The 21,822-nt window shown below is 37.2% G+C and overlaps 2 protein-coding genes across 2 annotated transcripts in view; both read right to left on the bottom strand.

The window, feature by feature from the left end:
- LOC133524586 (uncharacterized) overlaps positions 1-6,808 on the bottom strand; it is a 77,094-nt gene extending 70,286 nt beyond the window's left edge. Inside the window, exon 1 of the mRNA XM_061860681.1 lies at positions 6,136-6,808. The gene's annotated coding sequence lies outside the window, so the exon portion shown is untranslated. The remainder of the gene's footprint in view (positions 1-6,135) is intronic.
- A 5,274-nt stretch (positions 6,809-12,082) lies between these two features.
- LOC133524628 (ATP-dependent RNA helicase DDX42) overlaps positions 12,083-21,822 on the bottom strand; it is a 35,839-nt gene continuing 26,099 nt past the window's right edge. The window contains exons 13-15 of the mRNA XM_061860764.1: positions 19,513-19,622; positions 16,508-16,640; positions 12,083-14,259 (exon numbers count right to left, since the gene is read on the bottom strand). Of these exons, the coding sequence (XP_061716748.1) occupies positions 14,134-14,259; positions 16,508-16,640; positions 19,513-19,622 (369 nt within the window). The 3' untranslated portion in view covers positions 12,083-14,133. The remainder of the gene's footprint in view (positions 14,260-16,507; positions 16,641-19,512; positions 19,623-21,822) is intronic.

Raw genomic sequence — 21,822 nt, 5'->3', positions numbered from 1 at the left:
TCTGGATAATGAAAACAGGAGTAAATCGTGCTAAATTGTTAAGGAGTAAATATGGTTTTGTAACTTTTTAGTTGGTAAAGCACTTTTAAAATTGTTTCGAATTCATTAAACCTACTAATAAAGTATTGTTAATTTACAAAATTTCGTGGAAGCTCTCACAAGTTTACGTGAAATAACTACAAACTGGAATAGATGTAATAATTGTATACAAAAAAGAATGAACAAGCCCTCCGGTTGCCAAGGCTGGAATCAAGCCGACGTCATCAGCTTTCGTGGCTAACATCCTGATCACTAGACCACCCGGCCAGAAAAAAAAACTACACTTAATAGCAATGATAGTAAAATTGTTTACAATACAAGAAATATTATCCTACATCGTCAAATAATTTAAAGTGAAAGGTTTATATTTAATCTAAAACCACTTATTGTAAGTAAAAGTGTCTGAAAAACTGTCAACCTTGATTGATCTTCACAAAAAGAGGGTAACAGTACATTCAAGGTAAATAATTACGTCTATAAATGTAGTTGCTGAGTGTAGGGACGTTGACCTATAAAAATGTGTTTTTTGAATTTTATAAATTCAACGACGGGGGGGGAGGGGGAATTTGGTCCTGTGAGTATCATCGGGATACCAAACTTTAAACGGGGACATGTCCCGGTGTACGGGGACGTATGGCAACCATAGTCCGAATGTCACCATTGATTGGAGAGAAATATTAAGTTTCCCACGAGCTAGGTCCTACAATTTAGGGAGAAGTGAATGAAATGAATAGAAAATAAATAGAATTAAGACACATGTAAAAATAGCATCAATAATAATAGAGAGTATTACTGCAATGTTTTGCCGCCAGAGGACAGCACTTTCACATATTCTAAACCATAGAGTAAGTTGTACATACTTTGTCTCAAACAGTTTTTTAAGAAGTTTTCACTATGACATTGCTGCGTAAAAGCAGTTTGTTTAGAGGCCTACCGCAAAACGCGAAATTTCGCTATCTCCCTCTTCATCGCTCGAATATGCAAGAGTGATAGAGAGGTTAGATAACGAAACTTCGATTTTTGTGTTGCACGGTATACCCTCAGTATGTGCTAGAGGCGCCCCCTACGCAAAGTTTTGCGTGATGTTCCCTATTCGAAATTTAAATTGGTGCTCACATTGTCATGTTTCACAAAGTCCATATCGCGGCATTTGAAATGATATTTCATGATATGAAAAGATCGGTTGGCCAATGGCCATATGGAGTGTGGATTAAAAGGAGTGCAATCTCTTATGGTAGAACTGTTGCAAAAGTGTCCAGCTGTCAGCTATAAATAATAGTTCCAAATATCTCCAGAGTAGCGCTAGAGTAGCTAAGAACCTAGGCGTTATTGACGGAGTGAAGTGCGCTGTCTATGATTTGATTTTTTGTACAAGTACTCTAGGTATTGTAGCGCCACCTATTTAAGGTTTTTTGATGACACTTTTTGGTATATGGAGATTTCTTTCCTTACCTCCACCTTCCATAAATGGCCATATAACGACAAAGTCAAACCTAACCGAGGCAATTTGCTACCGTGTACCGACGCGGGTTCGGCAGCGCGCTGCTTGCGAGCACCAGCTGTTTGCGGACTCGCGTTGCCGCACCCATGCTGGAGAACGTGATCCCTTATACAGGCTGGTTAAATGTTACAATTTGTATTTTAATGAAATTGACATTTTCAAGATGTCTGACAATGTGTATATAAGATGAATGTGATTCAGTTGCTTCAAACAAAACATTACTAAAAGTCGACCCCGTGGACCTTGCCGTTTTTACTCGCTCCTTAAAATGTATCTATACAAAACTACTTCTGCTAACTCGATAATTAATTTGTTACTGTATCTATAAACCTGTGTTGTAACCGTAGCTGTGTTAATTTTAGTTTTATATCCTTTATATTGTTACCTAGCGCTATATATTGTAGATTTATCTGTAGGTAATCTAGTAATCTGTGGACGATGTTGTTGGTCTCACACTTCATTATTCTTTGTATTTTATTTTTGTGTCTAAACCTGTGTGTTACTGTTTTTTATCCCGAATAAAAAGAAAAAAAAAACCTAACATATCATGAATCATGAAGTGATCAATTCTAAAATGGCATTTCATGAAATGATCAACTTCTATGATCTGGGGGCCGATTTTTGAATTTCGATCGCTCGATTTCGTGTTCTACCTTTAATAATATCTCCATTCCTAGGCATGTAAATTCTACCAATAGAATTGAAAACGAGTGATCAATCAATCAATCAATTCTTTATTCGTTCATCACAGGTACATAAATAGGTGGTAACTCAGTATTCTAAGGAACAGCTATGATGTGCCTTTTGGCGTACGAAATAATTTCTTATTATCTAACTATATACATATTCAATAATTTATTTACACGGGCAATGAGCTAATGAGATTGGCATATCCAAACATATATTTCAATAAACCACTATATTCTACACATAGATATAAGAAGTAAGATTCTACACTACATTCCCAACACACATTATTACTATATTTCCAATTTCTATCGCTTGTAATACGGAGGTCGTGGGCTCAAACCCCGGCTCGTACCGATGTGCTTTTCGGTGAAGGAAAACATCGTGAGGAAACCGGACTAATCCCAATAAGGCCTAGTTTACCCTCTGGATTGGAAGGTCAGATGGCAGTCGCTTTCGTAAAAACTAGTGCCTACGCCAAACCTTGGGATTAGTTGTCAAGCGGACCCCAGGCTACTATGAGCCGTGGCAAAATGCCGGGACAACGTGAGGAAAAAGGGGTGCTACTAACCCAACCTTTACCTAGTGGTACAATAATGTTGACAATTCGCACAGACGCCCTTGACTGCCCAATCGCGTTAGCCACCGAAATGACATGTCATTTACTAAATCCATTGTCATGGCGGAAGGCCGCTCGTCTGTGACGGTGACGACTAATTTACTCACAAAAAAATAAATAATTGTACGAAAGCGGGAAACGATACTTACGGATCTGTTTATGCTGAGGCTGATGGTCCGTTTCAGCCTTGTTTTTAGTTATACATATGTAAATAATATATAAAATAGGTAAATAAGGAATATACCCATACTTCCTCCCCACGGCGACCACCGGTAGTACAGTCAAGCACTTTAATTATTGTTGCCATTTAGAGTTCAAGCTAATTTGGCTGTCAATACTAACGGTATAAAATGTCCAATATAAAGTAAACCATAAATGGTTCAACCATTAAAGTCCGTGACTACTCCAGCGGTGTCAGCATGGTTCCATTTTTATCACTTGTCACTATGCCCGTCACTTTCGCACTTACATACTTATTAGAATAAGACAGGCATGGTGACAAATAATAAAGAACCGACCATCTTAGCCCTACAGTAGTATAAGCAGACAAGGAATAATAGTGGATAAACAATGAGATGGGAAGACGAGTTCAGGCAGGTAGCTGGAGCCTTGTGGAGAAGACAGGCTCTGGGCAGAGACGCGTGGAGGAATATCGGAGAGGCCAAGGGAACCAGACAAAACGTCTGCGGAAAATGGCTAACAGTCAGCAGTAAGTATAAGCGGACTGACAGACGAACATGACGAGATTAAAGGGGATCCTAGTTAACTACGGAATCCTAACAAATTTGTTAGCATGTTTAGGGTCGGTATGGCCAAATAAGCCGCAGACCAGTAGACTACGTCGGAAATAGATGCCCCAACATCACTGTCCAAGGCCCTAGATCACGCGGCCGCGGTAGGCCTAAGAAGCGCTGGCTGAAGGTCGTGAGAGCGGACATGGAAGAGAACAATCTCACACCTGAGGATGCCGAAGACCGGGCAAAGTGGAGAAGATTAAGCAGGAAAGCTGACCCTGGCGCTAGGCCGGGAAAACGCTAGGTTAAAGAAGAAGAGTTTAGGGTCGGTTGCATCAAACCGTCTGTCACCGTTAAAGCGTTCGCTAAATTTTATTATAACGAGAAGTTTCATAGTTGACTGCTGAATGACGTTGTGATCAGTCCGCTAAGGGCCACTCGCGCGTTCCAGGGTTAGCCAACTAACTCGGAAATAACCGTCTGTACAGGGTTACTGTACTGTACTGGACCCGGGTATGTCCTTAAACTACGTCCAAAAGAGAGGTATGGGCACTGTGAATGTGATCGCTTAGTATGGTAGGGCACAGCACAGCAGATGTCATTCCAGATCTAGCGCACAGCCCAACTAGGGAAGTAACTCCACCTTACAGAAAACCGCAGCAAAATAATACTAGACACTATTCATAGTGTTGTGTTCCTGCCGGTAAATAAGGTTGCCAGAGCTCAACCAGGATGCGGCTTGTTAGGGTCGGCAATGCGCATGTAACTCCTCTGGAGTTGTAGGCGTCCATAGGCTACGGTAACCGCTTACCAGCAGGCGGACCGTATGCTTGTTTTCCACCGACGTAGTATTTAAAAAAAAACTATATAAACGCTTAGTTGGCTGACCCTAGAACGCGCAAGTGGCGCTTAATCTGGTTGGTTATTCCTTATTCTCCTATTAGACGAGTACATGAGCAGGTGTTAGAATATGAATCTGAATATAATCTTACGATACCGCCGCGGTAAAGCGCCTGGCTGTCTGGAGATAACCAATATGCTATGACTAAGACTGACTAATGCGATTTTTATGTATACTGGTAGATACCGGGTGACTTAAGATAGTCGACGCTGTATAGTCGGGGTCACATTACAAATTCTAACTTAATTCCTTCGGAATAGAGTTTAAACTAAACTTTATTCCTGTTTAAGGACATTATCAGACCAAATATATTTTATCATTAACTTTTTGCCGAAAACCGATCAACTTTTGGGTTATTTCTACTAAATCACGAGGACTATCGATTTAAAAAGGAAAAAAGCGGCCAAGTGCGAGTCGGACTCGCCCATGAAGGATTCCGTACCATTTATGACGTATTAAAAAACTACTTACTAGATCTCATTCAAACCCATTTTCGGTGGAATGTACATCATATATTTTTTTTTAGTTTTATCATTCTCTTATTTTAGAAGTTACAAGGGGGGACACACATTAGAAACCTCAATATCATTTTTGAAGACCTATACATAGATCCCCCCCCCCCCCCCGAAATAAACTTGACCTATCCATAGATACCCCCCGAAAAATTTTTGCACCCGTTTTACTCTATATATTTACACACCACAATCGATTACACCTAATCTTATATATAGCCTATAGAGAAGTAAAAACTAGAGCCTAGAATAGCGCACGAAGTAATTAGGTTAAGCTGTTAAAAATTGCCTCATCAGAAACATAATATGCATCTGTAGCTGTACTAGTTATCTGTGGATTCCAACAATACATATTTAACTTATACTCGTTACTGCTGTAAAGTTTGAAAAGTAAATGCTTACTTATTCCGTAACCTGTAACCTGTTTTATTATACGTTTAAGAAAAATATTGGTAGATTATTTTCACCACGATTGAAGAAGAATAATTAAAATAATAACAGATTCAAGAACCTGAATGCCGCTCCAGGGTATTACTTATGTTATGAAGTTTACCAATAAACGATCTTTGCCGAAACGTGATGCCATTTTAAAACTATCGCTAACTTTAATATACTTCCAGTAAAGACTACCTAACTACTTATAGGTATTGTTCAAGTTTTACTCCCTCCGATACTATTTTCGTAGTTCTAGCTCGCATAGTTAAGAAACATCTATTTTTTGAATAAAATAACCTTTCACCACACACCAACTTGTTAAGGCTTTCTCTATTATTCAAATACTGGACACACAAGAGTGGCAAGCTAAGTAACTTGATGATGCAAGTTTTTAGTTGGTATGGTACCCTAATGTTGGCTGGTGGTGGAATTAAGTTTTAAGAGATGTTTTTAGATTCATTTTCATTTGTACCTAATGTTTTAGTTAGTATTTTCCTCGCTTTGGTAGGGTGAAAATTTAGTGGTTTGATCGGTAGCAAAATTTGCTTAACCCTCGTGCTTTCAAAACCTCGCAACGCTCAAGATTCTACTTTTTGAGTCTTCCGTTTGGTCGGGTATCAATATTAGCACGATATAAATAGCAACTTTGCCCCCTTGTAAAAAAAAATACTATTATTCTTTACGAAGATCAATTAATAAAAACTTACCTTTAACTTGAGCTAAATTAACACCACAACATCACAACCACAAATAAGAAAATAAAAAAACACAATTATTTCATTCTTTTAATTTCCGAACGTTAACTTTTTAAATACGCGGCGATGACCGAACCAAACAGCCACTCTCAAAGCGCGGGAAACCGGAGTGTTCACCGTTCAACTGTGCAACAAGGCAGGTCCACATTAGCGGAAACATTTACGTAGACCTATTGTCATACAGACTTTTAACATTGTGGTTAAGTATAATGGAATTATTTGTTGTGTTGCGGTACAATGGATTTGAGTTCATCGGGCCTATGGTTGTTTGGATTATCGTTGATTCGTTTGTCATAGCTTGATGTTTCCAATTTATTAATATTGACGTTTATTAGAATTTAATATTATAAATGGTTTAATGTTATTGTTTGTATAGTAGTGTATGTAGTATGTACTCAGTATGTATCGTAGAGCCGCAGGCTTAATTTACCCATATCTACATTATATGTTTATTATAGGTTAAATAAACAAACAGTATTCATTCCTCCTTTTGGAGTTATAATACCTACTAACGTAATAAAAAGACAGGTATATGTAGGTACCTAACCTATAATTTATCTCCGCCAATGCTTTACTTTTTTAATTTATTTGGAAAATAGGCAACACGGCCACCAGCTCCCAATGCTTTACTGAAAAGCGACTCTTGCCAACCTAGAAAAGGATACACCATTATTTAGTTCACGTATTATGTAGTTCTTTAGTGTTTCTGTCCGCGTTACTGGTTATCACTTTTGGCAAGAATTATATAGTACCTATTGTATATATGTAGGTATATAATTATGTAAGTAGTGTGTATGTATATGTATTGTCTTACTGTTGTAGACTTAAATTTTAAGGGTATTTTAGTTTTAATTTAGTTTGCTATTTAGTTTTTTTTTCACCTCCTAATTCGTTAATTTAAGTTTCAGTTCTCCATTACCTAAAGGTTGTCTGGAAGAGATCGCTCTGTAGCGATAAGGCCGCCTGTTGTTTACCTCTATCTTCATGTTTTTTATGTGTTTCCATGTACAGTTTTTTCAGAGGTTGTGCAATAAAGAGGATTTGTATTGTATTGTATTGTAGTTTGCTCGATTTCAAATGAAATCGTACTTGGTGTAAAGGATGATTTTCTCTTGATTTTTACTAATTATTTTTATTATTCTATGGCGACTGACTGACTTTTTCTTAATTTTTCTAATTCCCTAACTATTTATGCTAATGTCTTAATTTCAATTTTGTTATTTTTCAATGCTTAGATTTGACACATTATATTTGCACGCTTGCTTGCAAGCAAAATACACATTGTACCTGAATAGTCCTAACACCTTATGTTACTGTATTTTATCAAATATATAAATGATTGATTGATTGATTGATTGATGACTCACGTTAGACCGGCCTGGGGCGCCCGACACTTCGTTTTCTATAACGGGTGATCGGTGATCAGGTAATATACCAAGAAAGCCTTCTTGGTATACATAACAAAATGCCTGACGCCCGCGGAACCGCCGAAACTTGACACCCTTCGGCCAAAACTCCTCCTTTGTGAAGGTCGCTAGAAATCCAACTTCCACACTACCTACACTATAACTTCCTACACTATAGATAGATACAAGCGTGCCTCGAATAGCTCACAAAGTTTCGTTATCAGCTGACGCCGAACACTATCTCTGTTTGTTTGAAATACCAGCCACCGACAAGAATTAAAAAGCTATTAGGAAGTTAGAACTCTCTGAACACGCGAGTCAAAAGTTTCTGAAACCATATAGGTACCTATCTGTTAATTTGAAATTCATCAGAATGCCTCATAACGTTGAAAATTAACATATAAATAGGTTTCCTGCAGCGCCTTTTAACCGGTGTAAAGGATCAGTACCCCTAGTGTAAATAAATTCGATTTCGAAACGTGACGTTTGCGTTTAGTCTCATTTTGTATTGGATTTAGAAAGAGCGTTTTGGAAACTCAAAATCCTATACAAAATGAGACTTAACGCAAACGCGTTCGTCACGTTATGATGTCGATCAAATTTACACTAGGGGTACAGATATGTTCTGACAATTATTTAACATGTTCGTTTATGTAACTTATACTTATTTCTCTATGCTATTAAAATTTTTCCCTAGTGTTGTTGGATCATACTTACACAGATTTTAAAACAAAACTTGTCACTCCTGGCGAAAATAAATACAGTTACATACATACAACATAATTGATATAAGTACATTACGAATATTACGATATAAGTGCGAAAAATAGGAAACTCGCAACGAGTGGCGACCTGGCGACACGGGTTACTTATTCGCACATGTATCGTACATTAGTACGAGTTACAGTACCCATGGCCCTTTAAATTTTCGACAAAGATACGTAATGTGTTATTAGCGCACTAGTGTAGTAAAATAGTGTGGTTTTTTGGTTTTTTTTGGTTTTTTTTTTTTCATAGTTTTTTTTGTGTAATTTGACATTTAGAGACAGTATACATCTCTAATAAAGTATTTATTATTTCATAGATTCGATATTTGTAATTGTTTTTTTTTTAAAGTATTGTTTGTAAAAATGGACATGTAAAAGTGCCCCTGTGGCCTATTTGCTGAATAAATGTTTGATATTTGATATTTGATATTTGATATTAGTAATGTAAAATATGTACCTACTGTAAAATTATTACCTAGGTGTATGCATAAGTAATAATGTTATCGTAAGTTAGCCCGATTCAAATATAACCATTTGATTTGGCTTTAGACTAGTTTTGATACAACCTGAAAGTTGATCAGCAAGGCCGTTTCGAAAACCCATAACAAATTGTTAAGTTTGAATCGGGCTCTAGGATACCTATTAGAAAAGGAGTACCCGTTTAGAAATTAGAAAATTAGGCCTAATTAGCACTTAACATTGCGCCTGTGCACAGGATAGATGTGATATTCTTTTTTCTTTATTTCATTGTAGTCATGTTCATAATACAGTAAGGTGTTACAAGCATAAACGGTAGGTCCACACCCTGTAAGGGCACACAATATTATTGTCTTTAAGACTTATATTATATACATTAACTTAAGTTATTTGTCTGCCTGTCCTGTCACGAATTGGATCTTTTTTTTTAATACTACGTCGGTGGAAACAAGCATACGGCCCGCCTGATGGTAAGCAGTCTCCGTAGCCTATGTATGCCTGCAACCCCAGAAGAGTTACATACGCGTTGCCAACCCTAAACCCGCCCCCCCTAGTTGAGCTCTGTCAACCTTACTCACCGGCAGGAACATAACACTATGAATAGAGTCTAGTGTTATTTGGCTGCTGTTTTCTGTAAGGTGGAGGTACTTCCCCAGTTGGGCTCTGCATTAGAGTCGCCAGTACAGAGCCTCCGCCATACAAACGTAGTTACACTCTCAACTCGACACATTTTGAATATTATAACAAAATATAACAAAATGTAGGTAAATGGATATAAAATGAGCCATCCATTATAAAAAAGTGGAATTCAAAAAGAAATATTGACTATAAAAAAAGCTCAATAGGCCTTGCATTTTTCTCAAAAAAAAAATTTTTTTTTTACTTTAAAAAAGGAAAAATAAAATGGTACCATTCGATTCCTTACATTTTATTGAGAAATAAATTGTACGACAACTATATACATAAACGCAGTATTACAGGTTCAAAATAGCAATTTACTTGTGCTTCCATACATTTAGGACAGACTAATGTAATGTGACGTCACATTACAAGAGTATACAAGATCAAATATCTAGGGACTCCGTGCACACTAAAGGAGGCAGTTAGCAACCTGAAAGCCTTGCTAGGCTTCGTGGAGGAGCTGGGGTGGTTAGAGTAGCGCTACCTCGATTTTCACGTAAAATAGGCGCAATGTTTGTCAATTTGCGGAAAATGCCCAGAAGCACTAACTAACCTACCCGGCTTTCTAATTGTCTTGACGCCGTTTCACATTTTCGGTGCCGACCGTACAATACAACGACCTTGCACCCGGTATCTATGTCTAAGCGATAAGGCCACCTGCGGTAATGTCCTTCATTTATTGTTTAAGTGTCGACTGTACGTTATACACTCATGCATAAGAATGTATCTAAAGACTTTTTGCATATGTAGGCTGCGTAAAGGCCGTAGAGTCCGGACCAAAGTATGTTTGTGATTTATACGGCCACTTTAATGTGGGGTACACCATTACATACAATTTTTTATTGGGAGGGAACACATTACCGCCCGGCGCGGCCGGCTCCCTGACACAGCTGGGTTGCGAAATGCATCGCAGCCATAGTGTGTTTTAGTTTTTGATATATTTTATGATATGAATGCTAGTTTTAAGGTATTTATCTATGGGCCCATAGTTGCCTGAAAATAAAGATTTTCATTTCATATTCATTTCATTTTCGTTTCATTTGTTTCATTTCATTTCGTTTTCATTTCATTTCATTTTCATATTCATTTCATTTTCATGACATTTTCTTTTCATTTCATTTCATTTTATTTCGTTTTCATTACATTTGCATTTTATTTTCATCTCATTTTCATTTCATTTCATTACCCTACATTATGTTTATTTTATTTAGTTTTTATCTTGCTAATTAATTTAAAATCGTTAATTAAAAAACAATAATATAAATTTATGTCTGTAAAAACAATATTATAAATGTCTACACCGAGCACTTTCATTTTGATACCAAACTCGACCATACTATCGTGAAAATAAGATGACCAGAATAGCAAGACCCTTCACAAATACCTTTTTGGCCTTCTAGGCTCTACTAGCTCCATAACTCCCTGATCGAGCCTGTTCATAATCTAATGCCCTCAGTTACGCGTTTACCCAATTTCATTAAAATTTGAATAAATTTACAAAAGTTATTGTCCTTCAAACTATCCTCTGATAGTTCATCTTAAAAACATCGAAATGCCGGGACGTGCCCCTAGCCGGCCGTCTGTTCCAAGTTGAATGTAAGAACTTCGCTTCGCTCCCTCGTTCGATAAAACTTGCGCAGTCTGGACTATCAACATCGCTGCCAACTTTGCTTGGTCTAACTCTAGTGGTTCCTTAATTTCTTTCGACGTTCTCTAGATAGCAAGACCTATACTCGTCCCGCCGGGGCGCACGCGGTCGAATGCTGATAGCGACCCTGCGGCACCCCAACTAAGACGAAGCCGGCATTCGTTGATGGTTTTAGACGGTAGTCCTCTACTGGTTAGTCCGTCATCGCCCCTGGTTTCCCCCAGACTAGGTGGCATGCGTAAAAGCATTTCCCCAACGATATTAAAAAAAAAAAAAAAAAAAAACCTATACTCGTACTAACACATCCTATGAGAGCACTTAAAATGTAGGTAGTATGCGATGCAATCAGGCGATGCCGTGCCAGTCCGCACTTGGAGAAATGAACTTGTACATATCATTAACACTCCACACGCGATTATAGCGTTCGAGGGGAAACTGTAGCTGTAATTAGGCTTAAAATGTTTAAAGAAAATTATCATGGTAGGTGAAATGAGAGAAATAAACTAAAAACCGGACAAGTGCGAGTCCGACACGCCCACCGAGGGTTCCGTACTTTTTAGTATTTGTTGTTATAACGGCAACAGAAATACATTATCTGTGAAAATTTTAAATGTCTAGCTATTACGGTTCATGAGATACAGTCTGGTGACAGATGGACAAACGGACGGACAGCGAAGTCTTAAAGTCGAATTAATTATAAGTTAATTAGTTTAATTAAAGCACTTTATTTATACTATACTATTTCACTGTTTTTATAAACAAAATTAAAAAAAAAAAACATATAAATTGATGTGCTTAACTTCCAAAAGATGTCCACAAACATCTTACGCGACAGCTACTTCATATAAAAATTAACTGTCATAGGGAATATCACTCGACGTGAGAGGTATAAATGAAGAAAGAATAAAAGAAACACAAGGTCACTTGAAATAGGACTTTATTATTATTTACATAAGAGTTAAATTAACAATTCATTCACATCACATACAATTTGTGTCCTACGATATTACAATGTTATACACAAGCCCACATATAAGGCATCGTTGTACCGTTTTTAATAAATTCCTTAGGTAATCGTGTTGGCATAAATCTAGCACGGATTTAACCATTTTCTTTTTTTACAGAGAAAGTGCTACAATTTCTAGACCTACGCGTCTGATGTATCGTCAAAGCCACCAAAGTCGCGAAATTTCCACGTTGATAAAATCGAAAACTTATGATTCCCATACAAAACAATGATGTTTTGTATGGGAATCATAATTTTCCCTTTCCATTATGAAAGTTACCCATGTTTCCTTTAAATTTTCCTAAAATTTCCTAGAACTTTTAAACTTTCCGTAACTTCTACATCTGTAGACATAGGCCTAGACTAAACTACCGAATATCAAAATTACCTTTCATAGTTTGAGGATTATTAATTTTGTACTGTGAGTTAATATTTTATAAACCCACTCTATTTTGTATATCAATTCATTTAATATAATTATATCTTTGCAAAGTTTAGTTTAAAACTTACCTATCAAATATGTGCCTTATTTTAATATTTTTAGGTTACAGTTTCGAACGACCATGCGATAACCACTATCGAAAATCACAATACAATAAGTTAAAAATTTCATTGTTTTAAATTTATTTTCCAGGTTCCACTTTAATTAAGTATGCTAATACTCTGGACCTATTTCATAAACCATGTAGTTATGGAACTCATAGAAGTTATAATTATATTCATCCGAACATGAAAAAAAACCAACAATATATTAACAGAATTGTTTAAAACGTGAAATAATATAATTTTACTTAAAAAAATACTAGTTAGTCCCATTATTTTTGGATAAATAGTACATTATAAATACCAGAATGCTCTATATTTAAGAAACGAAACTCTAAAAAACAAACTCAACATACACAATTTTAGAAAACAGTCCGACTTGAGATTGATATAATTTGCAAGTTGTCCTAATTCACAATTTCACATAACATTGCCACTCTTAACTCGAGAATTAATAACAAAATTGGTGATGTGTCTTTAACCCATTCCATGCATATTAGGAAGTACTATAAGAACCGTGTTCATATGTGAATTTAAAAGTTAGAATCACCAATGGTTGTCAATTACTAAAAAGTTATAATAGTGATAAGGATAAAAAAACGGTTACTAGATGGCGCTCTTAGAATGTATGGGGGCCTAGCCAATGAGACGCCATTTTAGCTTGGCCTGTGGTCTACCATTCAAACAATAGCAGTCCAATATTATCGAATTTGCCTTTGCTCTATATAATACTAATTGTTAAATGTATCCTTTGTGAGGTGAAAAATAAATAAATAATAATATTGGCTTGAGGTAAACACATTTTTTATGAATTAATTAATGGAAACGTAAAGTTACAGCCTAAAAGTACAATATCAGCCCAAGAATAGAAACGAGGAAAAATAATATCGGTCCGAGAACAGAACCCTGCGCTACTCCCAGCGGCTGCTCTTGCCGCCGTTGCGCAATTATCATAAGACTGACAATCGGAATTCATTTGTGAATGATCTCATTATTTTTCAAGTAATTAATGAAATTCTGGGAGTAACTTAGATGCCCAAGAATAGTTCCTTAAGCGACAGCCATTAACAAGGAACAGTAGCGGTCACATATTGCCTTGTGGTACTCAGAGATAAACGTCAACGAGGAATACTCCCGATCCATTGTTGCTGATGTCGCCTTGTACTCTGATACAAGTGGGAACGAGGAACAGTAGCGGTTCAAGATTGCCTTGTGGTACTCCAAAACAAACTAGGAACAATGTCGGTTCAAGATTGCCTTGCGGTACTCCAAAATAAAAGAGGAATAATAGCGGTAGCGATCCCATATTGCCTTGTGGTATTCCAAAATAAACTAGGAACAATGTCGGTCCGAGAGTCCCTTGCGCTTCTCCAAACTAAAAGCGAACGAGGAAGAACATGGGTCCGAGAACAGTCCCCTGCGCTACTCCCAGCGGCTGCGCTTGCCGCTCCTGCGCACGCGGTCCTCCTGCCGCGCCGGCGCGTTGACGCCGGGCTGGATGCTGCTCGCCAGCGTCTGCTCCCAAGAGTGGTCCGACGACGCCGTGAACTGGGGATTTCAATATACGCTGTCTATACCTACTAATAATACTAATTGGATCTGTGAGCTGTAGACCTCGCTTTAAGCTTAGAAAATGTAACAGTGAAAAATACTTAGTCCGTTGAGTCGTTATCACCGTGAACTCAAAATGGTCTAAGTCCTTTATACCGATTTCCGCATTAAAAAAAATGATCGACTATTAGTTTTTGGCAAAAATTTCATTTTTGGTACAAGCTTTTATGGCCGACTGTACTTTTTTCGACAGGCAACTAATACTCATCGAGACAATTCTAAAAACCCCAAACACAATTAGATTGCGTTGTTTTATCACAGAGTTCCTATGGCTACCTCCTATCTCCATCATCAGATCAGTTTGATGGTAACATAATATTGCATTGTCATCCAACTTACATATGTATGCAAATTTTCAGCTTCATCGGAAGCCGGGAAGTGGGTCAAATTTAACTTGCAAGATTTGTGCAATACATACTAACAGGGCAAGTTAAATAAAAGCTTGTAAAAATAAATATTTAATCATAGAATCTGGTTACAAAATTTCGCGAGAGTCACTTAACAATTCCGACCTGTAGAAGAGAACATCCGGGCATACGAAAGCAAAATGCCCGAGTTAAAACGAAGACATCCGCTAACGCTTCAGTTAATAAAAAAAAGTATTTATTTCAGACAAGATCCATATACCTATACAAAAACACAAAACAATCAAAAATTTAATAAACGCGAAAGTAACTCTGTGACTGTCACGTTGTCATATTTTCACCGCTGTACCGATTTGTATGGAGTTTGAGTCCCGGACAAGGGCATAGAGTCGTTTTTCTTAATAGTCATCATTCCACGCAGGCGAAGTCATGGGTAAAAGCTAGTATGGTATAGTTGACCACAAGTTTCATTTATTAAAGTGTTCAGTGTTAGGTCCTGATCTTCCATAACTCAAGTCAGTACACGGCGGGACAGGTTAATAAAATTGAAGAAATTTGACTTAAGATATAATTACATAAGGTTCAAATTCCTTCAATGTATATCTCGAGTTATCAACTTCTTCCCGCCGTGTACGGAACTAACCGGAATTACCAAATTATGAGCTAAGTTTTTGGCAAAAATTTCATTTATGGTACAATTCATTTGCGTTGTTTTATCACAGAGTTCCCAAGGCCTCCTGTCTCCATCATCAGATCAGCTCCGTATCATAAGAGTTTTTTTGATTAGTGTAAACCCCCACCCAAAACACTGGGTATTCTAACAACAAACTCATTTTGATTTTAAACGTTGAGCATAGAAGGCGTTACTTTTTTGAAAATAATTTAATTTGTTCTAATACTTCTAATAGCAACTTTCATTCCTTTGGAACTAAGCGAAACATTGTGTCGTTCTCAGCAAAAGGTACCACATTATCGCTTGCCATAAGGACGCTCTGACAGGTTATTCGTATATAGATAAGAGCAAATTTCGTCCGTATGTTAAGCAAATATGTGGTATCTTTTTTTTGAACACGGCACAATTATTAAAATATGAATAATACCAACCACATAATTTCACAAAAGGCCTTTACTTACCATTAAAATAGTAGTAAAGTACGTCGATTGCTTACGGTTGTCATATAAATGCAAGTACTAATTAATTAATTAGGAATCAGGACCAGTTACGTAAGCAGAACACAGATGGCGTTAGTAGTATGCTACCCAAATATCAGCTGAATGAACAACAGCATCTACATCAGGGTCGCGTTTTATTATTTACTTTCCTTTTTTACAACAATATTCACGAATGTTTTTAGAAAAAAAGGCAAAAAGTGACTAAGTTTTTTTAAGCCCAGAACAACTGCATAATCATTTACGAGTACAATACATCACGCAACTTCAAGAGTAAATTACCTACATTATTTTGCATATCCTCGTAAGTCTAAGGCCGCTCGATTGGACGCTCGAGTTGAGCGGGGCGGGGCGTGCGGCGGCATGTTCAACTAATGCAAACGTATAGGAGCGGCCGCACTGCACGCTGCTAACGTCACTTGTGAGCCCGACGCCACGCTGCACGCCCCGCCCAACGCTCCACTTTGAGCGTCCACTGAGGCTTAAGGTAATTTAAACAAAATATATTACTAAAGCAAATTAATAAATTATTAGGATTAGCAAAGTAATATTTTTTTGTTTTAATTTCTTCATTGATTTTAAGGCCAAGTTTTTGTATAGTGGGCTTCGGAAGATATGATAGTAATCTGGATTATAAAATTGATAGTAACCTGGTTGTATTGCGAGCGGAAAGCCTGCTTGAGTGACGAAAGACGGTCCGTAGCGGGTCCGCCAGTCTTTTCAGTAGGGGGCGCTACTGTCGGCTCGTCTGTATGCGCTGGTAGCCCTGGCCGCTCCTTATATCTGGAATTTAATGCATTTGTAGTAATTTTACTAATCTTAATGCGGTTTTCACACCACCTGCTCAACAATGCCAAGTTATATATCATGCAAACCTTACCGAAACAAATCATTATAGTCCTTGGCTTTAGTTGGGTGGTAATATTGGACTGAATTTCATTATAAGCCGGGTTATAATGTGATTTCACTTCTCATAGTTCTTATTGTTATGTTTTTAAAGTCTAATTTCGTGAGCCCGTACGGCGGCACACGCGGAGCGGCGGCCGCCGCACTGATTTGAAAATAGAATTCATTTATTCGAAAATCGTACTGGCCACCACAAGCTGAATATTGTTTATGAATAAATAAATCGAAAAAAAAAACAAAAGCCACGAGTGCTACAAGACGCTTGTCGCTGTGTATCGAACATTCATTTTCATTTTTGATTTATGTTAATACAATATTGTTTCTAGTAGCCTTACTTTTTACGGTTCCGTAGCCAAATGGCAAAAAACGGAACCCTTATAGATTCGTCATGTCCGTCTGTCTGTCCGATTCTGTCACAGCCACTTTTTTCCGAAACTATAAGAGCTATACCGTTCAAACTTAGTAAGTGGATGTATTCTATGAACCGCATTAAGATGTTCACACAAAAATAGAAAAAAAAAAACAATAAATTTTGGGGGTTCCCCATACTTAGAACTGAAACTCAAAAAATATTTTTTCATCAAACCCATACGTGTGGGGTATCTATGGATAGGTCGTCAAAAATGATATTTAGGTTCCTAATATCATTTTTTTCTAAACTGAATAGTTTGCACGAGAGAGAAGTCCCCCCCCCCCCCCCGTAACTTCTAAAATAACAGAATGAAAAAACTAAAAAAAATATATGATATACATTGTCATGCAAACTTCCACCGAAAATTGGTTTGAACGAGATCTAGTAAGTAGTTTTTTTTTAATAACTAACTAACTAACTAACTATTGTGGCGCAGTGATCCAAAGAGGGTCTTGGCCTCCAAAACGAGAGAATGCCACCTGTCCCGATCCTGTGCCACTTCCTGCCAGTTGTCGGCTTTGAGTTGGCACAGATCCGCCTGTACACTGTCGCTCCAGCGGTATCTGGGCCGACCCACTGGACGGCGACCAGTCGGTTGTCCCAAATAAGCTCTCTTAACACCTCGATCCTCACCCATCCTCAGTAAATGGCCGAACCAGCGAAGTCTGTGGCATTTCGTTTCGCCGATGATATTGGGTTCGGCCACTAACTCCTCGATTTCGGCATTCTTACGGATCCTCCAGGTGCCGTCATCTCTTTTGATAGGTCCCAGGATCTTCCGTAACACCTTTCTTTCCGCTACCAGGAGCTGACTCTCTTCTTTCAGTGTTAGTGTCCAAGCTTCGCAGCCATACATAAGGATTGGTCTTATTATAGTTTTATATACCCGTAACTTAGTATTTCTGCTGAGAAGCTTGGACGCCAACACCTTATGGAGGGCTGCGCTGCATCGCAGGGCGTTTTGGATGCGTATATTGATCTCCTCCTCTCTGGTGTTTGTGTCGGTAATCGTGCATCCGAGGTACCGAAATTTGTCAACTCCTCGATAAACGGTGCCTCCAACATGAAGACTGTCACGCTTGACGCGTGTGTTTTTGTACCGTTTCATGTGGAGGTATTCGGTTTTCGACTGGTTGATCCTGAGACCTATCATAGAAGCCTCTCGTTCCAGGACACTTCATACGTCATAAAATTGAAAATTTTTTTTTTTTTCATCAAACCCATACGTGTGGGGTATCTATGGATAGGTCTTCAAAAATGATATTTAGGTTCCTAATATCATTTTTTTCTAAACTGAATAGTTTGCGCGAGAGACACTTCTAAAGTGAAAAAATGTGTGTCCCCCCCCCCTGTAACTTCTAAAATAACAGAACGAAAAATCTAAAAAAAATATATGATATACATTACCATGCAAACTTCCACCGAAAATTGGTTTGAACGAGATCTAGTGAGTTTTTTTTTTTAACACGTCATAAAATTAAAAAAAAATTTTTTTCATCAAACCCATACGTGTGGGGTATCTATGGATAGGTCGTCAAAAATGATATTTAGGTTCCTAATATCATTTTTTTCTAAACTGAATAGTTTGCACGAGAGAGAAGTCCCCCCCCCCCCCGTAACTTCTAAAATAACAGAATGAAAAAACTAAAAAAATATATGATATACATTGTCATGCAAACTTCCACCGAAAATTGGTTTGAACGAGATCTAGTAAGTAGTTTTTTTTTTAATACGTCATAAAATTTAAAAAAAAAATTTTTTTTCATCAAACCCATACGTGTGGGGTATCTATGGATAGGTCGTCAAAAATGATATTTAGGTTCCTAATATCATTTTTTTCTAAACTGAATAGTTTGCACGAGAGACACTTCCAAAGTGGTAAAATGTTGAACAAGATCTAGCAAGTAGATTTTTTTTAATACGTCTTAAATGGTACGGAACCCTTCATGCGCGAGTCCGACTCGCACTTGGCCGCTTTTTTTATTGTCTCGCAGGAGGTAAGAAAAGTAGAATATACTCCTCGGAGATAAAGCTGTAATTTTGTCTTGGGCGCGCTTGAATCCCTCACCGCACTCAGGACTCAGTCTTAATTAAATAGAGTTAAATCTGAGTCCTTCCTTACGTTCAGGATTCAATATCGCGCCCGCGACATAAAACAGTGCTTTATCCCCTTGGTGTATAATCTACTATTAGCAGACGTGTTTTTAGTCACTCGCGCGACATGTTTCGGAAAGCCTAGATCTCCATTATCAAGCCCTAACAGTGCATGAGTAGCGTTTACTATGGCTATGTGCGCCGCGTACTTCGATCTAAAGCCAACATTTTAAAAACACATACCCAAGTCCACAGCCCCCGATGTTCAGGTTCTTGCCCTTGCCCTTCTTGAAGCGCGACTTGCGGAACCACGCGGACTGCATCGCTAGCTGCATCAGATCTTCAGGGACCTCCTGCAAAAACAACATTCGTTTCTCTACTGATAACCAACACTGTTATACCTAAGATTAAGATTTATTTCTTTCATTATGAATTACTTAAAGCTAAAATTACAATATTAATATCTACCGTTTTTTGATTTCCGTTAATTTCAAGGGTGCATCCCCGAGGTTAAATTAAGTAACTTTGTCAAAGACACCGGTATTCTTATTAACTCCATATCGAAGATAATCAATAATTATTTTTTTATCTTATAAGGCCCTTACGAGCGTGTACGTTGCCTTAGGGCCTGTTTACATATTGATTAGTGTTTAGTACGAGTTCATACATTTGCTACTAAACATAAGTACTATCTTGGACGTTCGATGTTCGAAATGACATTGATATGTCACAGTTTTCAATTGTTTTGTTGAATTAAATGTAATTCCCGTGTTACAACAACACTATATGCAACATTTAATTATTTTTTATAAAAATACATATATGTATATATATTTTTTTATTAACTATGCCATATTTAAATAAACCACAGGCAACCTAATACCAGTAATATCAGTATCAGTAATATCAAACATAAATAAAATTAAAATCACGCATACTTATAAGTAAAAAAAATACTTTTTTCCCTAAACTGCAGTTATCTCCAGAATGAGACAAAAAAAAAAAATTTTTTTCACACCTTAATTGGAGAACTCAACATAAACATACTCGTAACAATAAATTATTAATCTAAGCCGGCCATTATCTAATATCATTATCACTTGATAATGAATGACGATGAGAAAGTAAATGAAAAATGAAAAATATTTATTTCCTTATCAAGTGTAGCAGAATATATATATAGGGTGAAGCGTAATACTGAGCCAGAACCCTTTTGTTTTGCTGCGACGCACACATTTCCTATATGTATGGAACAGTATTATTTCAATGTATTTTTTTCTCTTTCTACTTCTATTTTGTATAAATGTGTATTTCTCTCTTATGATTTTGTATTATGTTTTTTTTTCTCATTTTATTAATTGTATTTCCTGTGTGTATAGTGGCAAACATAAAACGGATTATCTATCTAAAGGTTTACAAATTGGCATAAGTGGTTGGGACTTCCTTTTAAATGAAAAACCTGTATCAGGGTGCCCCGCTCCTCCATAACTTACAGTCTTGTTACTTAGTAGTAGGGAAATATTGTATACATGAAAGTTTTATGGCTATTTTATTATATTATATGCTATTTGATTTGTGTCCTAACCTAATTAAATGAATGAATATATGAGTGAATAGTACCTTCAATATTTCGAAGAAGGTTTTCATTTCCTTGGTTTTTTTTTGTTGGTTTCCGATTTTTTGGAGTCGGCTGAAGCGAGTTGCAACCTTCTTTTTTTAAGAGTCATGCTGAAAGCGAGGGGATTCTATAGACATATATATAGCGCATTTCCTCTCGGAAGTTGACAAGTTAAACTGCTGACGAAGACCACAGAATTGTGACAAAAGGCTGTGTTTTTCTTTAAAGTTAATATTATCTATACTACTTGTTGCAAGATATGCATCGATACAATTCTTATTCGTGTATCCACTCCAAACTAACACTAGAATCCCACAAACGAAAATCTACAGTCTCGGAACGTACTCTATCACACGTCCATCTCTTCTTTTCTTTTCTTATAATCAACAAATCACCAAATTCTCGAAGTATTGCTTTCCTTTTCGATACCCCAGTTATTTCTTTTAGCTTTTTCATGACACCTGTCAAATATATTCTGTCACTGTCAGGAATTATCTTCAATTTATTTATGTGCTGGTTTCTTCTAATCATAGCCTGTTCTTTTTTTATTCTCATTTCCTTGAATTCCTGCTTTCTTTTTTCTCTCATTTCCAACATTTCCTGTTCCCTTTTTTTGTTTGCTTGCGAATTGGAAAGAAATTCTCTCTTTGCCCTTATATCTCTTTCAAATTTTTCTTTTTTACATGTGTCACAAAAATGGGCTATACGTTCATCGTGAGTAAAAAAAAAGTCGTGTGATATGTGTTCTATGATGCAACCACAGCTCTTCGTCTCGGTGTGTGTGACTTCAAATCCCATGGCAGTAACTAATACTCAATGCAGCTATTATGAAAATGCCGGTCTGGTCCAGATCGCAGCACGACTAGTCTTTGAGATCGGAGGAGCTTTGTCGCCAGTGGATATTTTTAGGATAATATGGAGGATAAAAAGTTTTA

Source organism: Cydia pomonella, chromosome 13, assembly GCF_033807575.1.
Source record: "Cydia pomonella isolate Wapato2018A chromosome 13, ilCydPomo1, whole genome shotgun sequence".
Taxonomy (NCBI): domain Eukaryota; kingdom Metazoa; phylum Arthropoda; class Insecta; order Lepidoptera; family Tortricidae; genus Cydia; species Cydia pomonella.
Note: the sequence above shows the minus strand (reverse complement) of the source record. Positions and strands in the feature narration are given on the sequence as shown.